At 31.9% G+C, this 23062-nt stretch overlaps 1 protein-coding gene across 1 annotated transcript in view; it reads left to right on the top strand.

Annotated features, from left to right (window-relative positions):
* LOC143072966 (G-protein coupled receptor 54-like) overlaps window positions 1–23062 on the top strand; it is a 71849-nt gene that overhangs the window by 35745 nt on the left and 13042 nt on the right. Inside the window, exon 2 of the mRNA XM_076248157.1 lies at window positions 21046–21169. Coding sequence (XP_076104272.1) covers window positions 21046–21169 — 124 coding nt within the window. The remainder of the gene's footprint in view (window positions 1–21045; window positions 21170–23062) is intronic.

The raw sequence follows: 23062 nt of genomic DNA, 5'->3' as shown, positions 1-23062 counted from the left end.
GCATTGTTATTGTTGAAACGAACAGTTATGATGATAAATCTAAAATTATGAAGAACAAACGCAAATTGAAAACTGTGAAGAAATACGAAAATATTTACATAGACAATGATCAGTCATATGAAACAAGAAACTTACAAGCCAGTTTCAGGACAGTTCTGAGAGAAATGGGTAAGGAGAAAGATTATAAGATAGTTGGCAACCGTCTCGTCAAGAAACAACAATAGGAGTTACTGCGGCTTGGAGTTTGGAACGCACGGGGATGGTCACTGAAGACAAACGACAACTCGCAGTTCCGGAAACTGGTACTGGAGTATTCAAATTGTGATGTGTTTGCCGTCACGGAGACCTTTTTACGTCGTGACGAAAATTTGGAAATAAATGGTTTTAAATTTTATGGAAATAACAGAAAAAATCTTAACAGAAATGCTATTAGGGGATCCGGTGGAGTAGGATTACTAGTGAAATTAGACCTGTTAGAAAATTTTGATTGCGATATTTTGAGTTCAGAATATGAAGGAGTATTATGGATTAAACTTAATTCTAAAGTGAACGATGTATGCTTCTGTATAGCAGTTTGCTATCTGCCACCTGCAGAATCAACTAGGTCACTGGAATCGGATGTATTTTTTCAAAATTTGTTGAAGGATATATATACATACCAAAATATGGGTAAAATTATGATATGTGGTGATTTTAATTCCCGTGTTGGATATAACTTAGATTACATTGAAGGAGTAGATTTAATTAAACCCCGAACAGTTGTTGATGCTACTGAAAATCATCAAGGAGATGTTTTTATTAATTTTCTATGTGATGTAAATTTCGCCATGCTAAATGGCCGTTTTAATGATAGTGATTTTACATGTATTTCTGGATCTGGTAGATCCGTAGTGGATTATATATGTGTGCCTTATGAAGATACCGAGTCTATTTTAGATTTTAAAATTATGTCAATGTCAGATTTAATCGCTGAAATTGGTTACGTCCCGGAGAAAATACCAGATCATTCTCTTTTATACTGTGATATACACGTGCCTATGTGTGATGCTAAATATAACGAGAAATCAGATCACGCGTTCAATCAACGTCGGAAATATAAAGTGTCAGATATTCCAAATGATTTTTTAAAAACCGAAGAGATTTCAAGTAAAGTGCACGAAACCATCCGTAATATTGAAAATTCGATGAGGATTACAAAAGATGTTCAAAATGCATACGACAACTTTCAATCGCTTATTATTTGTGAAATGAATAACAGGTTACCAAGTATTAATTATTCAAACGGAAATATGAAACAGAAAAAGTCTCTATACAAGCCGTACTGGAATGAAACTTTAAGCCGACAATGGGGTCAAGCGTGTATAGCTGAAAAAAAGTGGTTAAAAAGTAAAGGATCGAATTCAGCGAAACGTTATCTAAAAGAGGCATTCTGCGCAGAAAGGAAAGCGTTTGACCGTATCAATCGTAAATTCAAACGTCGGTACCAGCAAGAGGAACGTCAAAAATTAGAAGATAAACTTTACTCCTCGAATCAACGTGACTTTTGGCGATCGATAGGTAAAGTGGGAATACATAATGAACGCTCGAAATGCATTCCGTGTGCAATTGTTGATGATAACGGGGTTGTTCAGACAGATAAAGCAGCTGTTCTTGACCGGTGGAAATATGACTTTAAAACTCTGTTCTCGTCCGACAATACAGCTCAACTACCTACAGATAGCGATAACGTTAACACTGAAAGAGACGTATCTGAATTAAATGCGCCAATTACAAGAGATGAAGTATTACAGGCCGTGATCAGTGCAAAAGACAGAAAAGCGACAGGAATCGATGACATTCCGGCCGAAGTGTTGAAGAATGAAGTATCTGTAGACTTACTTTTCGAAATTATAAGTGGATGCTTTCGTATGGGAAAAGTACCATCCCAATGGACAATGGGTGTTATAAATCCGATATTGAAGCCGAATGCAGATGATAATCGGAATCCGTTAAATTATCGCGGAATCACATTAATTTCAGTACCATGCAAGATTTATTGTATTATATTAAATCTAAGACTCAGTCAATGGCTAGAAGAAAATGACTGTTTATGTGACGAACAGAACGGGTTCCGGAAAGGAAGAAGCTGTGAGGAACATATTCACTCCTTATTTTTGACTCTAAACGACCGAAAGATATCGCGTAAATCAACATTTGCGTGTTTCATAGACATGAAAAAGGCTTTCGACACGGTAGACCGTATATTACTCTGGTATAAGTTACAAGCGTTGGGCATCCGTGGTGAATTCTTAAGTGCAGTTCAATCTCTTTATACAGATGTACAATGTACTGTACGGGTTAACAGTGACAATACCCCGTGGTTTGACGTTTCTAGCGGTGTGAAACAGGGCTGTATACTGTCTCCCACGTTGTTTTCTATTTTCATAAACGATTTAGCCAGCAAAATCAACGATCTTAAATGTGGTTTACAGATGGACAACTCTATGCTTAGTATTTTATTATATGCAGACGACATAGTGTTGCTGGCTCCTGATGAAATTAGTTTACAGCGAATGATGGATACGGTCACCGAATGGTGTGAAAATTGGAAGTTAACTATAAATGGTCATAAGACAAAAGTTGTCCATTTCAGACCTTCTACAATGACAATCTCAAGAAGTACATTTTCTTGTGGTGGACAATCGATACAGTTCACAGACTCGTACAAATATCTAGGTGTGTGGCTTGATGAGCATATAACGTTTCAAAAGAATGCAAAAGAGCTCGCAAAGTCAGCTAGTCGAGCTCTTGGAGCGGTATATGGAAAAGTGATATCAGCCGGTGGTGTGACCCACAGTGTATTTAATAAACTTTATTCAACTATGGTAGAGCCTATACTCCTCTACGGAAGTGGAATTTGGGGCTTTAAAAACTTTAGCCAAATCTCGACCGTGCAGAATAAAGCATGCAAACTCTTCTTGGGTGTAGGAAAACACACTTCGAATATAGCGACGCGCGGAGATATGGGCTGGACCTCGACCAAGACTAAACTAAGAAAATCGTGTGTACGCTTACTATGTAAACTTTATAGACTTGATGAGAATCGACTCCTAAGTAAGATTTGGAGATGGTCATCCAGAAGAAGAAAAGGTTGGACTTTTGAGGTGAATAAAATTGTGGACAAGGTGGACAGTAATATTGTTGTACAGGACATTGGCGTTTCTGTGAACAATGCAATGCAAGTGGTCCATGAAAAACTCATCAACTTGGACAATGTAGAATGGCGAAATGAACTTTTAAATGATAAAGGCAACCAAGTAAATGGAAACAAACTTCGTACCTATCGACTTTATAAAGACAATGTTAATGTTGAAACATATACCAGAATAAACATTCCAAAATATCAGAGACGATGCATGGCAATGTTTCGCGCTGGCTCGTTACCGCTAGCCCTGGAGACCGGGCGTTACTCCAGGCCGCCTACTCCGCTTGAACATAGACTTTGTAGATACTGTGAACTAGATGAAATAGAAACAGAAAAACATTTTCTAATGACATGTCCATTATATTCAGATTTGAGATATGACTTTTTACTTGAATGCGTTAAATATATTGAAAATTTTAACAGTATGAGTTTAAATGATCAATTTGTTAATATCATGAACTGCGAAGAAATACAGCAATATTTTTGTAAGAGTCTGCATAAATTCTTTTTACGTCGAAAACTTTTCACTTTTAACTAGTGTTAAAACAAGATTAAGGTCAACCTGATTTTTTCTTTAATTTTAATTTATAACTTTATACTGAAGTATTTTTATTTAATGGATTGCAATTTTATTAACTGTGATAGATCTAGTAACATTATTTTACTTTATTTTTATTCATTACTTTTTAATCGCCAAGTTTATTTTGTTTTTACTTAACAGATAACGTATTTGTAAATTAGTGTTAATACAGATTTTTATAAGAATTTAGTGTAAATATAGAGTTTTAAAAGTGTCTCATAAGTCAATTTTATGGCTGGGTATTGATTGAATGTTTTATGTGATGATATGTATATTGTGTACTTTATTATGACAATCAATATGTGACACTATAATAAAATAAATTTATCTTTATCTTATCTTATCTTATCTATGCCGAAAATCAATGAACCGTTTGACACTGGCCAATAACATAACAACTGATTAAACAATCATAATCTTTTTATTTAGTAATAAACAATAGTGTTGAAAAGATTTATGCTTAATATTTATAATTATATGTTATTCTTATCAAAAATGATTAAAAGGACAAATGATTTTGTTTTTGTTTTATTTCTTTTCCAACAAAGTTATTTGCCATAGGTGCACGACTTTGATGTGTGCCAACTAAATGACTGATAAGTTGAAGGGTGGTTAGCTTGCTATGTAAGAGAAACGGAGACAAAAAGAATAGATATATTTATAAGTGTTTTGATTTATTTTGATTTCGACAAAGATGCGTGTATATACAAATGGTTTCAGTAAAAAAAATACGATTGAATTGAGAGAAAAAAATTCATGTGGCGTCCTTGGGTTTATCATAACAACTTAGCTTTCAAACAGTTTGATATCTGTTTACAAAGGCTTCATGCGGTACTTATTTGTGTGTATATGTTCGATTTTTTTTTCTAAAAGTATAAAAGAAGTTGAAAAAATCATTTCCAGATTTTTAGTCAGATTTAGTTCATTTTCAAATATATAACAAAGACATTTTTTTTTTAAATGTTCCACAGTTTTTAGTGCATTATTCACGAAAAAATTTCAGTATGTGTTAATTTAGAGCTAAAATTATAATTTTGACAGAGAAAGAGATTTCTTCGTATGAACGCCTTGAAAACATGTCTTTACCCCATGATGTGTAAACAGTGTATATAAAGTGCGAATCCAGCTAGTTCATTTTTACTGTCATATGCGGGTATGTCTATTGTAGAATAAAGGATCATGGGAAAACTGTATTTGTTTACGTTTTAAAAATACCACGCTTATACCCCAACGCGACCCACTAATCTATACTCTTCTCTGACTCATATTAAGCCCATTATAAATATATTAAAAAAAGGGTGTTTTTTTATCCCTTTTTATCCCGTCTCGTTTCGGTTTGAGCCATAGATAGATAAGATGTCTTATGTGACAATGAGACAACTCTCCATTCGAGTCACAATTTATAAAAGTATACCTTTAACGTCAAAATACGGTCTTCAACATGGAGACTTGGCTCACACCGAACCGGGCAAGTTATAAAGGGCCCCAGTGTAAAACCTTTTAAACGGGAAAACCAACGATTCAATCTATATCAAGATGTACGTAATTAGTGGTGAAGTGTCATGGAAATGGATAAAAAAAACAAGGAAGGATATGGAAATGGATAAAAAAAAACAAGGATAAAGATCCCTATACGATTTATAAGAAATTAAATGGAATACATTTGAAATAAATGTTATTTCTATTGAATTTATTTAGAGTGTTTTAAAACCAAACTTTCCTCCGTAAGTTAAATTTTATCAAATCCGTCTCTTACTTTATCTATATTTGTTTCTGCAAGTCGGCTAAATTAAGGCTTTACAGCTAATTTCCTAATGCATGTAAAGCAAAACTTTGGTTGACTTGCTTGCTAAGTTTGTATATTTTTTTATACAAACTTTGTAAATAAGATTGACATCTTTAAACCATATGTATCGGCATAGTTTAACCTGTATTTATATAATTATTATATTTGAATTAAATTGGGTGGTATCATAATGATTGTACAAAAAAAAAACCTCAAAGCAAGCACGCTAACTAAAGTCTTGCATTACATGCTTAAAAAAATACGCTGTAATAGATAAAAAAAAAAAAAGAATATATATAATACAGTGAAAATGCGCCGCATATACAAAAATAATGAATCGCTCTACAGTGAAAATGAAAGAATAGTATCATTATTCGGCAGTAAACATGACTCGCATAAAGAAAGCATCTAAGTGGAATTCAGTTCAATATAAAGAAACTGAATGACAAATTCTATTCTACGTTATACAACTTTAATAATTGTGTTGAAATGAATATTTTTTCTGCAACAACATCTTACCTGTTAGTTATAAAACACCTGCACGATCTGTTCGTGAAATGTACTAAATATTCACCTATTTTGGTATATATTTCACAGCTATTTGGATTTAGACGCGAAAAAAACCCGTTCGCATCTCTTACTTTGTTTTATTAGTATTATGTGTTTCTTAACATATACTTTTTAACTATTTTTCTTCATTTTCTTCAAAAATAAAAAATAAAAAGTCGTCTGTTTATTTATCATTCTACATCAAAAATTTCTGTCATATACCGTGCAAATGATATTTTAGGATCCACACTTTACATACACTGTGTAAATAATAATTTTTGTAATACAATATAATCTGAATATTTAAAGCATGAAAAAATGAAAATTTTCAGCCGACAGAAATATTTTCAACTATAATTTCTTTAAATCTGTTTTTCTTAAAGAAGAACAAGTATGTCAGAAGATAATCCGATTTGCATTTTTTTTTAAATTGTATGCTTAACATATTGTATGAAATAATTTATTAAATAATAACTATGTGGTATGTGCTTTTAAATAACGCATTTAAGATAATCTCTGCCCAAACAGGTCATATATAGACTAAGTGGGATTGCATGTAGTAAAAATGTATTATCTTATTGGTTTCGTTTTGTCCAGCAATACAGTGCTTAACGTCTTCATATATGAACTTAAATTTTGAAAAGTGCACCACAAGAAACAAACTTAAGTGTTCCAGTTACATAATAAATACTGTCTATTGTTCGAACGCATGTCTGTCGTCGCCTGTCATCACAATAAAACACGCTTGCAAGAAAAATAAACAGTAGAGAGATACGTGTACAAAACACATCATAGGTCATGTGGCCGACCACCTGATAAATAAAATAATTTCCAACGACAAAGAAGGCTACGAAATATAAGATTCAATTTTAGGTTTTACCGGACTTAAGGCAGCCAAGATCAAGATGAGTTTAATGAAAAAGCAACAAATATCTCTGCCGGCTATCCAAACTTCAACACGTACTTTCACAATATATATATGTGAATTAAAAGATTTAAAAAAATACATATTTCAGTCACTTATTAATATGAACATGATGATGGTCATTAAATAAATAAAAATCGCAAAAACGTTGCACGGAATATAAAAATCGGAAAAAACGAAGCACGAGAAGTAAAATCGTAAATATTTATGGAAAAAGTAAAATAATATATTTATTAGCCGTTCTAAGAAATCATCTTGTCATTATTAAATGGACATGATGACCCTGCAGTCACTTTTAAGCGTCCGCTAGTTGCAACCAGAGACATCTCTGTTGCAACTGATTTGAAAGAAACATATTATTCATAATAATTAATTTGATAGCAATTTTAAATATTCTGGGAACACGTAATTTAAAACAATTTAGTCCCGTCAAATAGTGCTGTTGGTTTCTGCCGAAAAAAATCTTTCAAAAAGTTGTAACCTTTGGAACTTTTTCAGATAATTTGACCACATGACAAGAAATTATACAATATACATTGGTCACGCACGATAGATTCTGATGTAAGACACGTACCGTTACAATACCCAGTTAACACGCATCAGCGCACACATGTTTATCGAATAGGCCAGTTGATTGGAGGAAAGTTACCAAAAACCACGCCTACCTTTAACTATTATCCAATCAAACGCCTTTGACATAAACATAAATAATACATGGGTAATATTACAGAGATTTTGAAAAAAGTTGAGACTCTAAATTCTAACTTAAAAGTATAGATTAATGCTCGTAATTTCGCAATTTACATTAAATTTTATTCATACTTTCACCTAGTGAGGAAAAAATTAAAATTTAAAACAATTGCAAATTACAACTATAATGCACAGCAAGGACGTATATTAGTTATCCGTCCTTGTGCACAGTTTGTGAAAAATGGTGTCAAAATGTATTAAACAAAAACCCAAATACCAGTTTCAAGAAGAATTCTTTGCTTTTATTGCAGAATCGCATAAAACATAATGTTGTCGTATTTTCAAAAAGAATTATCAATTTGAAAACTACTTTTCCTTTTTACCTTTCTAAATTCATATATTACGCAGATATAGATGTGGTAGTTGCCGATTGAGTCTAGAAGGTGTCAGGATTTACACAGAGAAGACAGAATATGCCGTCTCTGTGACACAAACAACATTGATGACGAGTACCATTATATTATGAATTGTAAAACATTTAAACTATAGAAAAAGAAGGAAATGTTTAAGGAACTACTGTTAGTCAAACCCTTATATCTTTAAAGCTGTTCAACAGTTAAACTCATCAAATATTGTAATATTAGAAAAACCAGAGACATATATGTGTATATATGTCTCTGGAAAAACTATGTAAAAGTTATAAATGTGAAAGTCAGTCCTCCAAGTTAATTTAATTGTATCGTTTACACATGCATGTACTAATTTTACCTCATAGTTATGTTTATGTATGTTCTTGATAACTAGTAATTGAAGTTTTATGAGAAATAAAGTAGTCGTATTCCTTTAAAGCATAAATTACAGTACACGAAGACAGCCTACGGGTAAAGTACAAGTGAATATATCACAAAGATCATCCGTACGCGTCCTTGTAAATGCAAAACTCTGGATTTTCTTTGATAATTACCCGAGAGGTTAGAAAAGACTTCCAAAGGTGTTTGCCAAAAAATTAATTGAAATAAAAGATTTTTGTGTAGACGAGTTACAACATTGCATAAGCATAATTAGGAAATTTGAACAAAAAATGTAAGTGCACATCTTTCTAGTGGCGAAAAACACGCATATCGAGTTACGTAGACGAAAAAGAATAAGTACATTCATAATGATTATGATGTAAATTCACGAAATTATAAGGTTATAATTAGAAAACAATCTAAAACACGATTCGTCATTCCCCATGTGTATAGATTAAAACAGAATTATAATTTTAATTCTTAAATTAAATTCTGAAATTCAAAAGACATGTTTCTGATACTTGACAGTTCAGCGAACACTATTACATGAAATGCACGATGATATTGACCGAAAACAAAGGTGAAAGATTCAAATTGTAAAATCAGCCGCTGAACGGTAGAATTTCTATCAATCATTCAACGATATAAAAAGACTTTTGAGTGTAAAAGTATGATAGAAATACTTTTAATTTATTGAAATGCCTGTTAAATTAATATTGTTCCAGTCATTGGTTACTAGTGATTGTCAGTCCATTTCGATATTTCATAGCACTTTTACAAATTCTGAAAAAAAAAAGAAAAAGAAAAAACTAATATTCGCATGGGAAAAATATATCTTCCCATGAGAAGAAATTTGTCCCGCACAGTGTTCAACTCCCAAAAAAGGGAGTCTAACCAACAAAGAAATACTTTATCATCTGTAGATTGATTTTTATATATGAAACGATGTGTATTGATTTTACTTGGTTCAATGTTCAGTGGCAAGTATTTTATGTATGCACAGGTCCAGAGACAGAAAATCAAATTATTCATTCACTTATGGTCTTCAAAAATAACGATTGCGGGATGACGGACAGGAAGACTTCAAACGTAACAGTGTGAACTAGCTGTCAGAAACTTAAGTATACTCTTAGATCCTTTCGTGCTATTGTCGTTTTGTTCTTCTGGTAAACAAGTGATTCTTTCATTGTTGAAGACCCTCTAGCGACTATAAAGATGAACAGGAATAAAACGCTGACCATTGATAATTTGTTTTTTTGTTAAGCTCTGACTTTGTGTTCGATTTAAGGTCCCGTGTACTTTTACTCCATATTCCTTTATTTTTTATAAAGGCGTCTGTCTTGACAGTAAGTTGACACGACTTAATACAAGTTAAACCCTTAAATGTAAAACACCAGATGGAAATACTCAAAAAGGAGAGCCAGTTTGGTATTCTGTAATGTTAGAGTTCAATTCTTCATGAAGAAACGACTATATGTTTTCTGTATTCAGCATATAATCATATCTTCTAAACTATATTTTTTCGCACAATGTATGAATATTGCGAAACCAGACATTTACAAATGAAAATTAACACTTATACTATAGCCATTTAGTAGGAAAGTAAATGCACAAAAGACAAGTAATTCAGAAACATGCATGATCATGGATGGATCACGCAAAATTATGCAGGGGCGACACCGGAGTAATGGGAGTTTTCTTCTTGCAAGACATTCGCCGTGAAAACAATTTGATATGAAGACAAGCCTTTATTTCAACTTTGTTTTAAATTTTCAAACATGAGGCTGTTACGGCCCAGCTCAATGTTCTTAAGCAACACATATTTTCCTTTCATTTTGCTGTTAGCTTTCTGATATACATTTTTACATATTATAGACTATTATGATTCTTTTTTTTCAATTTCAGTGAAACACTATTTCTGATTTGCTTTTAAATAAATTTTAACATGTTTAAATGTCTTTTTCTTTTTCTTCGTCTTTTTGAAACCCTGGTTTTGTATTACCACTGACCAGTTCAGTAAAGAAACAGCTGCTTCATGTTTGCATAAATGTGTTTGTAACCAATCTAACATGCTATTATTTCCTTATTTTTTATTCCGTGTCTATAGATAGTCTTCATCGGGGAGGCAAGATTTATTTTGTCTGTTGGTTGCTTGGCTAGCGTAAACTAATCGATTTACCTCACATTTTGAAGTTGGATGGAGACTGTTTTTAAATAAATGCCGTACCTTTGTACTTTGGTTTCCTGTCGGATTTTTCTCAATTTTAAATTGGGAAGTTTTATCATTTGTTTTGCATAATTATTATTTTTGACTTACAAATGAACGATTAATAAATCTAGTCCCATGTGTGCTAGCGAAATGTCTTTAGTGTAATCTCGGAGTGTAATTTTTATTTCAACTTTTACGTTTGCATCAGGAGGACCTAAAACACGAAAATTTTTTTTTTTTTTTTAAGAATAACATTCTTTACTTCAAACAAAAATCGCTTTTATCTTTTATTTTTTGCAGTAAAAGACCGGTTTCTTTAAAAAAAAACTTTCATACAATCGACTGAACGAAGTATTAGCTTCGGGAAGGTCAAGGATTATAACATATTTTTTGTCATTCTGAAAAATTCAATGGTCGAATTGAAGCTTAATACCTACAAAAAAAATCTCAATGAGCGAAAAGACTTTCATTTTAGTAATCTCTGGTGTATTTATGATGGCTTGGTTTGAAGCGAGAACAGACGAACTATGCTTACTAGTGCTGCATAAAAAAACATGAGGATATGGTTTGTCCTTTATTACAAATTTGACTCCAATAAGGATAATTTTTGTCTCATAGAAAAATCGGTATTTTTTACCGATAATTTATTTTTCGATTTTTATCGGATATAATAGTTATTTGGAAAAATACAAACCGGATAATTATTTATTAAAGTTTCGTATGCATCATAAATCAAGCTCCGGCAACTTTTGACTTGTTCTAATATAAATAGTAATGATTTTCATCGGAGAAAAAGATAGATATTTTTGTCGTGATTGAAAGAATCGTAAAAGTGTTATTTTTCTAAATTCTGTTTGTTTAATCGGACATCGTAGAGTCTGAATTTGATTTCTTTTTGCCGAACTGGACTTCATATTGTGTATTGATTTAAAACATGAACGCGGACCTCGATGAGAACACCTGGATTGAAAGTTTGCAAACGTTCCGACCAATGAAATTCATTTTAATATGTAACGAGAGAACTTCAACGAGAGCACCTAGAAGAAATATTTTAACCATACTACAATCAGTTTTAACTTAGAAATTTCCGCTCAAATATATAGGAAATAAAATTATATGAAAGCAACAATGCAGAATGTTTCTTTTCCATTTTTTGTTTTTTTTAACAATGTATATGTTCATTTCAATTTGGTAAGTAGACTTATATTAAATGCCCAAAACGTAAATGTATGTTTTCTTTAAAACATTAAAAAACGTAAAAGTATGCCGACAAATAGCCTGTCAAGGTCGTTAAACTTAAATCAACTTACCCATCTTTATCGTAGACTAAAATTTATCTCATATATACAGAATACATGTTCATTTATTACAAGTACGTCAGGGTGCATGACAGCACAATAATCTTTTTACAGAATCGTAAGAACAATATTTTTGTTTGGTATTTGTTTCTCTTCCACAATTAACGCCCGATTTGGCCATTGACCGGTATTACAATTTAACACAGTTTTAAAAGTTCAGTGGGCTGCTACTTCATTTAGAATTTTCAGCATGCCTTTCTGCTTATCATATTCAACGTCAATATTATCTTTTCAATTCTATTATTCAACAATATCTTGTTTTTCATTAGAAGCTTTTCCAAATATCAATATACAGCAAGAGAATGCATACATGTTGCTTCCCGGAAATATAAGACACATCGATTTAAATTATGTACACAATAAATAATTTCTGTGTAGTTTTCCGTGTCTACATTTGATTTACGAGTACAATATAGTAAACAGAAAAAAAGAGAAACGGTAAATATACAGGAATACATAAAGTTTCGTAAATAGTTGCAAAGGACCACACGTTACTTACGATAGATACATCGAGGTCGTTTTGCTTGAGTGATTTACCTGTAAAAAGCCCGGGTCTCATCAATGTTTAAAACGAATTAATGCATGTTTGAAATAGCTTAACAGGGGCGTGGCCTATTAGTTTGACGCAACTAACCACTAACTTGATTTCAATTGATCGACTGCAGAGAAATCTATTTGACTGGCGTTAAAATGAATTGATATGAATTGAAATGAATTAAATATTATTTTTAATTTTTGTCAATCTTTATCAAATAACGATCAATTTCATTTAAATAGCGTTAACACGTTTTTGTCCGATCAAGTTAAATTCGGGTTACTAGTGTCAGTCTTTAGTTTTCTGTGTTGTGTTTTTTTGTAATTGTACTATTATTTGTAGGATTTTCTTCATTTTTTGCCATTGCAATGTTAGCTTTTTTATGACTTATTAGCTTGAAATATCATCACCGGGTTTGTTTTTATATTAGCTACATGACGGGTGCTCATTTGATGTGGGCCAGATTCTGTGAAACCTTCTGGAGCTCCTGAAATTATTCCCATATATTTGATGGAGGCTATGTTTCTCAGTCTAAAAGAGGGACGAAAGATATCAGAGGGACAATCAAACTCATAAATCGAAAATAAATTGACAACGCCATGGCTAAAAATGAAAAGGACAAACAGACAAACAATAGTACACATGACACAACATAGAAAACGGAAGAATAAACAACCCCACCAAAAACTATGGTTGATCTTAGGTTTATATATCTAAAGATATCTATGTTGTGTTTTTGTGTACTACTAGTATTGTTTTTTTATGGGAGTCTTTTACGTTTATTGTCATGGCGTGGTCATCTTACTTTTGAAGTCACTTTGTTATCTTTCGGCTCTCTTCTCAAACGTTAATAAGATACTAGCAAATTGACAATTTTTGTTCAGTACCAACAACCACCATGTTCTTCGACTGACGAACAACAAAAAGTCTGACTTATGCATAGGATAATAACCTTTGTTTAACAATATGGGTCTTTAAAAGTGTTTAGTTTATGTAGTATTACAGTTGTCAAAACCAATAATAATAAATGGTCAGTTGAAATACAAAATATTTCAGAAAATGCCTCCATTGAAATGTCTATGGATTCATTGCGCAAATAATTGTCATCCATTCTTTACATTATCTTAATTTAAATCGACATACAGATGATGCAGAGCTGTTAAGAGTTAAAGCCGATCCTATTTTGAAACCCATTATGTCAGTTTATATATTCGTATTCGGATACTTTTATAAAAACAACCATGAATTTGACGCAAAATAAATGCGTGGTTGTTATTATCAAACGTCATGACTAGTTATTTACCACCCTTTTTAGCGAAGAGTTGCACTGTGTTTTCGTTAATGGGAACCTCATGAATATTAAGTAGATTAAGTATCATCTTAAATTTATTGTTTTATCTCATTTAAATGATGTAGCATAGTAGAAAATAATTCAGGGAGTTGCTACACTGACTAGAAGTACAGGAATCAACAAGTGTTTGTGACACTTAAAACAAACTGAAAGAGTTGGTATTGCTTTGCTTCATAAAAAAAATGACCAACATAGATACAAGTATCTTGTCTTAGGGAGGGATAAATCCTACTTTGTAAAGGATCACTCTGATTCAAACAAAAAATTCTCTGAAACTGATATTATCAAGATACTTGATTTCTTGATTGACAACATATTTGTTACGTTCGAAGGACATGTTTTTCAACACACTGTCGGCATTCTAATGGGAACAAACTGTGCCACTCTACTTGCCGACATGTTTCTTTATTATTATGAGGCTGACTTCATGCAGGAACGTCCTAGGAAGAAAGACAAGAAGTTAGCAATATCCTTTTACTCTACTTTCCGCTATACAGATGATGTTCTTTCACTAAATAATTGAAAATTTGGTGACTATGTGGAACGCATCTATCCCATCGAACTAGAGATAAAGGATACTACAGATACAGTTAAGTCAGCCTCATATCTTGACTTACATCTAGAAATTGACAATGAGGGTTGGTTGAAAACAAACTTTTACGACATAAGAGATGATTTCAGCTTTCCAATTGTGAACTTTTCATTTCTAAGTAGCAACATTTAGGCAGCACCTACATACGGGGTATATCTCCCACTTGATACGATATTCCCGTGCTTGTATTTCCTATCATGATTTCCTTGATAGAGGGTTGCTGCTCACAAGGAAGCTATTAAACCAAGAGTTCCAAATGGTGAAGATGAAATCATCCCTTTGTAAATTTTACGGACGCCATCATGGAATAACAGTTTCACAAATGATATCGGATATGTTCCTTACGTCGTAACTATAATTCCCTTCCCTTCATGAACGTGACCTACCATATTGGACTATTTACCGGATTTGTTATTACATAAGCAACACGACGGGTGCCACATGTGGAGCAGGATCTGCTTACCCTTCCGGAGCACCTGAGATCACCCCTAGTTTTTGGTGGGGTTCGTGTTGTTTATTCTTTAGTTTTCTATGTTGTGTCATGTGTAGTATTGTTTGTCTGTTTGTCTTTTTCATTTTTAGCCATGGCGTTTTCGGTTTATTTTAGATTTCTGAGTTTGACTGTCCCTTTGCATGGTATCTTTCGTCCCTCTTTTTAGGATGTACTTAGGTGAAAGTAAAATAATTAAGAATTGAAAATTGATACTTTTAATCAGAAGAGCATTAACACTTTTACCTTATATTTGCATTGGTATTATTTTGGTCTCAAATCAAAACAAAATAAATCAAGTATTTGCTTAAATTTTTGCTTAAAATTACCGTTCATGAGCTATTAAGTCTTATATAAAAAGGTAAATGGGTGTTATGGGGCAAAATATTTTACCTTGTATCATATGGTAAAAAATCAAGGATTCCGAACATCTAACACAAATTCCAAAATCTCACCTAAGTACATCCTTAAGCTCTGTAGAGTTGATTTCAGTCGTTCTTCTTCATAACTCTATCATAGCAGTTTTCGGTGTGTAAAGATCACACACATGTAAATGAAATCCGTAAAGTGATAACATGCATGCATGCGTATTAACTGCGGTAAGGATAGAAACGGTGTACAATGAAGCAGGGCATATGTGACTGCTGAAAATATGCCAAGTTCACTGGGATATAGGAGTTAAAAGCGCTCATTAAAGTGTGCTATTTAGTGACAGTTCATCATCAATATATATAAAATCCAAAATGAAACAAATATTGATTGAAGTGTTAATGTCAAACATGTTCAGAAGTATATGATTATATAGCTCTAATGCACATCATATATACTTTGTTCATTGTTTGTAAGAACCTCATTTTTTATCACTTTTATTTTATATTATGTAATTAACAAAAATGTATTATTTGGGGCTTTGACCTCAACGTATTTGTCTTGATGTTCGAATAGACCTTTGTGGTGCTTATAGAGCTGTCTTTTTTTTTTGGAATTTCGCTTTATATCAGCGACTTAACAAATTATAATATCATTCTTATATTGGCACCAATTGCGATAAGCTCTTTTCATAAAGTCACAGTATAGACAAACCAAACCTAGGGTTATATTATTTCAACGAGTGTTCTTGTTCTTATACTATTGACAAAAAACTAAATGTAAAATATAAGCGTTACTGTTAAGCCTTGCTGAATATTGGTTATTAAGATGAAGTAGAACCTGAACGGAAAATAAGAGGGCTATCCATAAAAGCAATTCAACCTACCATTTATTATCAAAATGTCATGTACCAAGTCAGATATACGACAGCTGTTATATAATAGGTGTTTTTTTTTTATATGTTGGTTTTTGTTTTTGTTGCAGTTCAGTGTTTTTTTTTGTTTTGATGTTTTCTTTTGAAAGTTGATGTGTTTCCCTCTGTTTTAGTTTGTAACACGGATTTATTCCTCTTAATCAATTGATGACTATTGAACAGTGGTATACTATGGTGCCTTTATTTGAACTATAACCCAATCTAAACTTACAGCAAGATGACAGCTATTGACATTTGCTTAAATCATGTCAGGCAATTAGAAAAAAAAACCTTATTTCTATGTGGCAATTATGCTAAATTCATTTACGCTTAAACTATTTCCTGCAATGGATAGACATTGTGTTTTTTCCTTAAAAAAAATCCTTCTTATATTTTTGACAGCTGTTTTTGTTTCGCATAAAAATACGCTTTATATGACCTTGTTTTACATTTTAATACCTCTAGAATCTTCTGAAGAAAGTTATATCCTACGAGATGTTAAGCAAGTAATATGCATACATGAAGGCATTTTTCATGCATTTTACATTATTTAAGAGACAAAAGCTTTAGGTTGTACATGAATTAATTCATAAAAGTATTATATAATGGCATTTATCAAATGTGCAACTGTTTCATGTTGCAAACGTGGAATGCTGCTAAGAAATATGGACCCATAACATGATTGGGTCATACATTACCTGCCAAACTGTGCCTGATAAACGAGACAGTCGTGCAATTATTTGGTATTTTCAATGATCATTATTGGGTTGTAGCAATGATCAAACTATTATATCGAAGGAGGAAATACGATTAGAGCCCCTCAAATTTCAAGACAGTGAATTTCTTCAATATTGTCAAATGTATATTAACTTTAAACGTAGGATGATATAAGCAAGATATTTTAATAACAGTTGTGATGTCGGATTCATTTCCTAATTATGACAAATGGATGGGGGTTTTGGTCCAATATCAGCATATACATATAATATTTATATAAAACATCTCGTAGGGAAATACATTTCTGACTGAGGTTATGGAACAATTCTGAATTATTAAATTAGAAAAATTGGACTATTTTGACAAAACATATTTATAAGAAGGTGATAGTACCATATAGGGTGCAGGGAATAATTGGGAACTCAAACAATGCCATGTTTTATGAACATAAAAAAACAAATTGAAACATCAGTTCGCTTCATACAGTTGTTTAAGTAAAATTATTTTTGCCCATTTCATTAGGGGCACATGGTATAAAATATCAATACATTAATTTCTCCATGTCTATCCTAGTAACAGCCTGTTCTAAATTGAAACCTTGGACTAATCCCTCAAATGACATGGTATTTTTTGGAGGATACCATGTTAGAGCTAGAAACTGTATCATGTGACAAATATAGTACAGGGCAAAAATTATCAAGAAAGTGTTCAGGTTGACCATAAAGGAGAAATATACTGCTTAAATAAGAAGAATACATTATCCTGCTTCAGAGTAATTTCTCGCAATTTGGTTGGCTGATATTGCCCTAATAAATTTCAGTACAAATTTTTATCGTCAATTGGAATTATCTCCCTTATTTAATACGTCAATTGGAATTATCTCCCTTATACCATTAACCTAATAAAACAAATAAAATTTGAGTTGCTTTATAGTCCTAATACTAAACAAATTTCACAGTTTGAGATTAAATATCTATAATATATTTGGTTGATATTGTCCTAAAATTGAATTTGAATATGATAATATGTAAAATAACAAAATCAGGATAAATTCGTTACACAGTGTTCAATTGTCCTAATACGGAATTTATCGGGTCAATAAAATTCATATCGTATTAGGACAATTGCACACTGTGTAACTAATAATATTAGTGTCCTAATCGTCATAATTGAGGTAACCACTATCCTCAACTTCTAGGATAGTACTCATGAATCAGACTGAGAAGGTTTTAGACAGTAAACATCATATTTAATATAAACTGATTCGTGTGTGGATAAAACTAAATCGATTCTTCAATCTTTGTAATGGCACTCATTAAAGGTCGTATATCATATAACTGAAACACGGTTTTATTAAAAAGAGAAAAGAAGAATCAACAACATTGACTCTCTTTTGCTATAATTACTGCAAGTTCATAAAAAAGACTCATTATTTCTCATTTCATTTCCTTTGCTTGTATTAATGAATTGAAATAACACTCAATTCGTTTCCATAATAAAGGTTAAGTTGGTTGTCACTTAAACTACAAGATGATTTTAACATGTAATACACCGATCTGTCATTACTGTTCTAATGTAAATTCGTTAATTACGCATTTAACTTGGAATAATTGTAAAGACTACATGTTTTTATTTATGAACATCACAAATAAAACCAATGCTTGATTCGTGCATTGTGACAAGAATTGATAAAAGGTTGAAAATGGTACTTGATTTCTTGAAAGAAGTAAAACTTAAAATGTAACAAACAGTTTGAAATGATATGATCGAAAAAAAAAATTCCATTGGTGTTTACATATTTGTTATTAAAACATTTGATTTTATGAAGACCTGTGTGTCCAGACTGTACTATATAATCAGGGTACATGTTTAACCCCGCCACATTATTTATGTATGTGCCTGTCCCAAGTTAGAAGCCTGTAATTCAGTGGTTGTCGTTTGTTTATGTGTTACATATTTGTTTTTCGTTCATTTTTTTACATAAATAAGGCCTTTAGTTTTCTCGTTTGAATTGTTTTACATTGTCTTATTGGGGCCTTTTATAGCTCACTATGCGGTATGGGCTTTGCTCATTGTTGAAGACCGTACGGTGACCTATAGTTGTTAATGTCCTTTGTGGATAGTTGTCTCATTGGCAATCATACCACATCTTCTTTTTTATATTTATATTTCACGAGACCTTTGTTTCTGTAAAATATTCATATATTGAAATTAACGAATAGTTTTCCTTTCTCAAAACGATCTACGAAATACAAACAATGCTACTTCTCAACAAACCTTATTCCGTGCTGATCCTTTGTAGCTATTTCACCGGAGAAATCATAGGAGCAATCCCATATAAATGGATATCGATTTTTAAGAATACACCTTGAAACCTACATATAACAGTAGAGGATACTTCGGTTGTATCATTCATTGGGTAATGCAATATAAATATCATTGTTTATACTTCTGATTCAACTTCTAAGTAATGGAAAGAAAAAAAAATAGACCCAACAGATGTATATTATAGGATTAAACACATGTTTCTAGAGGTTATTGGTGTGTAAACCGGGGCGATTAACTCACAAACTGAATAAAAGTCCGAAGGACTTTTATGTCAAGTTTGTGAGTAAGAGACCCGGTTTACACATCAATAACCTCTAGAAAAAATGTGCTTAATCCTTATAATTCTTCAGCCAAACATACACGATTATTAATTTACATTATTTGTTTGATGGCTGCTATATTTACCATCAAAAGCACAATGGCATGTCGTAACTAAGGAGTACGCCGCCATCTTGACTTTCTTAAAACAATAAATGTCCGACAAATGCAACAGAATCTAAAATGAAATAGCACCTACCTCAAAAAACTTCATTTTAATTAAGTATTATCCGAATTTGAAGCGTACACGTAACGAAATAGTCTTTCACTTGAACATTTTCATTCGTATGACGTCGTGTTTTGCCATGACGTAAATTCGCCAAATCCTTCATGAAATTTCGCGGAATTTTATTTAAAAATGATTTTCTTATATTTTCGAAGCTTTTGTGCATTTATTTTATTTCTTTTTTTGTTATATATACTTTAGAATAGAAACAACTGTTATGCAATTATTGTATAATCTCAATTTGCTGAAAATCCCAGTATCCCTGCAAGAATGTGTATCGCGCATGAATAGATTACGAAAGTAGTTTCGAACTGTAAACCAAGCGAAAAATTCTAATTGACCAATCCAATTCTAGTATTTATAGATATGCAAATGATTTAAGAATTATTGTATATGTAGGTAAACATAGTAAGCTTTCCAATTGTCATTTACAACTTAGCTTATTTAAGAGCGTTTGAAAGTCTAAACCAGAAATAAAAGATAGGTGCTTGAATCTTATAACAATAATATATTCAATCACCAAATTTGACAAGTTAAATATTTCTTAGAGTAAAAGTAGGAAAATTAATGAAAATGTGGTATAAAGCTCGATTTAAAAAGAAATATTAATTAAGTGCACAGATTAGTGTATACCATTGCAGTAATTTAAAGTTTTAATTTCTTTTCAGTTTAAAACTTTGGATTCATTGAACGTTTTCCGTGCATTTCTAAAAGAACAAATCGTACATGAACACCAAAATTAGAACCGAAAAATACGATCTCCTTTAAATATATTGTGCATCTGCAACAATTGATTTGTTTCTTATTTTAGTATTAATCACAGAGTTCCGTTTTTCTGTTGAGTTGTTCCTCTTTCTTTTTATTCAACAGACTTTTATATCTCTTTTTACAGTATGGTTTTTGTCATTGTTGAAGGGTGTAAATCAGTGTGTACATCGTAAGAGGTAGCATTATTTATGAGTTGATAAATACCAAATATTTAAAGAAAAAGAATTCTTATGTTTCATACCCATTCAATCGTTAAATTTTTTTATGGCCGATGTTTTTCTTCATCCTTAAAAGACTATCCTAGTAGTATCATTCATCAAGATTAATGTCTAGTTTTTATGTTCTGAACTTAAATATCTATTGCAGATTCATAGTCATTGTATTACCTATGAAATCTCGTCGATGGTGCACAGTCGGGAATACTAAAAAGATTTTAATAGCTGTGTGGGTTGTTGCAGTAGCATTGTCGTCACCAACCTTTAAATTAATGGTAAGTGTACCTAATGGTTGTCTTTGTATGACATTTATATCTTAACAAACAATTATCAAACGAAAATATACACAAACAATGGAATATCATATCGTCTTTTTTTTTATTTAAACCACTATGACATTCGTCTCGTTATATGATTTTTTTTTCTTGGATTTTGTTTTATAAGGAGATCATAAATTAAAACAAACTACCAAAGGGAAAATCAAATTGATAATTCAAGTCGAAAAATACTCACAAAATCATGAAAAATACGAAAAAATGACACATACAAAAACACAATCCTTAACAACCACAAAGTTCGATAGCATATGCTCTGGAAAGGTAAATATATTTTGCGTATATAAGCGGGAGGTTTGGCTAGTAATGAAATGAAGGATTAACCCACTATTTTTTTGTATCAAGTCAGATATATGGCAGTTGTTATCAAATAGTTCCTTTCAATGTATGTTGGCATTTGTTATTGTTGCACGTCAGTGTTCATATTGTTCCTCTGTTTTCTTCTTATAGTTAGCGTGTTTCCCTCGGTTTTAGTCTGTAATCATAATTTGTTTTCTCTCAATTGATTTATGACGTTTTAACTTAAGTATACTACTGTTGCTTATATTGCAACAAGTTTGTTGTATGTGGTAAGTAGATATTTGGTGTTAAGTCTTAATGTTGTAATCGAGGAAAAGAAAACGTGATTAATAACTACGACAATTGGTACGTATCGGTGCTTACATGTGGCAAAATATATTATTTTTCCAGATGACAACTAGGTTATGAAACAAGACTACTTGAGTATCCTTGGACAAAACCGATCAACATCGTGCCCAAATATTTTGTTATGAGAGAAGTTTATCTAAAACGTTAGCTTAAAGTAAAACGCTAGCTTCTTTTTGTTCCATAGACGCCACTCAAACTTAAATTCCTCGGAAAATTGTTCTAATAAGAATTCATATGCGAATTTCTAGAACAAATAGCTTGAAATTAATTGTGTCTCAACTTGTAGATTTTTTCATTTATGCAACTTTTATACATCATTGTTATTTTCCAAGCAGAATTGTGAATATACTACACCAATTAGCGTATATCTACACCAATTAGTGTAAACAATTAACTATTTCAATCTACTTGTTTTTTTTCATATTCAGCTGGCGTTTAATATTATATGCATGTATTAATAATTTTGCCACTGTACATTCTATCATAGTAAGGCATCTGTTTTTGTTTGGACAAAAAAAGGAAAGCCGCAAGATACCAGAAAAACTTTCAAACTCATTAGTCGAAAATAATCTATCAACGCCATGGCTAAAAAAGAAAAAGGATCAGCAGATAAATAATCTTACACAAAATATATCATAGTAAACTATAGACTAAGCAACACAAACCCCACCAAATCGTGTTGTGAACTCAGCCATTCCGGAAGGGTAATCAGAGCGTGCTCCAAATTTCACAAGCCGTCGCTCATGTACAACATTCTCAAATTATCCGTGTTCAGTAAAAAATCTGGAGAGCATATATCAGTTTACTATCAAACTATTGTCAACGAAATAATAAATTATTATAATCGGAGGTATATCGACAATTGATTTGGACATTTAGATCGTAATTACTGCTAGGAGTCTGCAAATTATGAATATCCAAACAATTCATGAACCATCAATCAATCAATTATAATCAAACAAGGCTGAATATTTATATCAGCTTAAACATGAACTAACACCTTTCGACGTTACGACATTGTTTGTCCATTTTGATAAATGGCTGTATGACTGATTCGATATCGAATTAATCTATTGACCAGAAAATAACAATAGCAATACCAAGATGATAGACGGGTGATTTTATTACGTCATGTTAATGATTAAAAGATAGATGTAAATAACAAAGATAAGATTCCAGGGTCTA

This window comes from Mytilus galloprovincialis, chromosome 1 (assembly GCF_965363235.1).
Source record: "Mytilus galloprovincialis chromosome 1, xbMytGall1.hap1.1, whole genome shotgun sequence".
NCBI lineage: Eukaryota > Metazoa > Mollusca > Bivalvia > Mytilida > Mytilidae > Mytilus > Mytilus galloprovincialis.
This window is presented reverse-complemented; position numbering and strand designations above follow the sequence as displayed.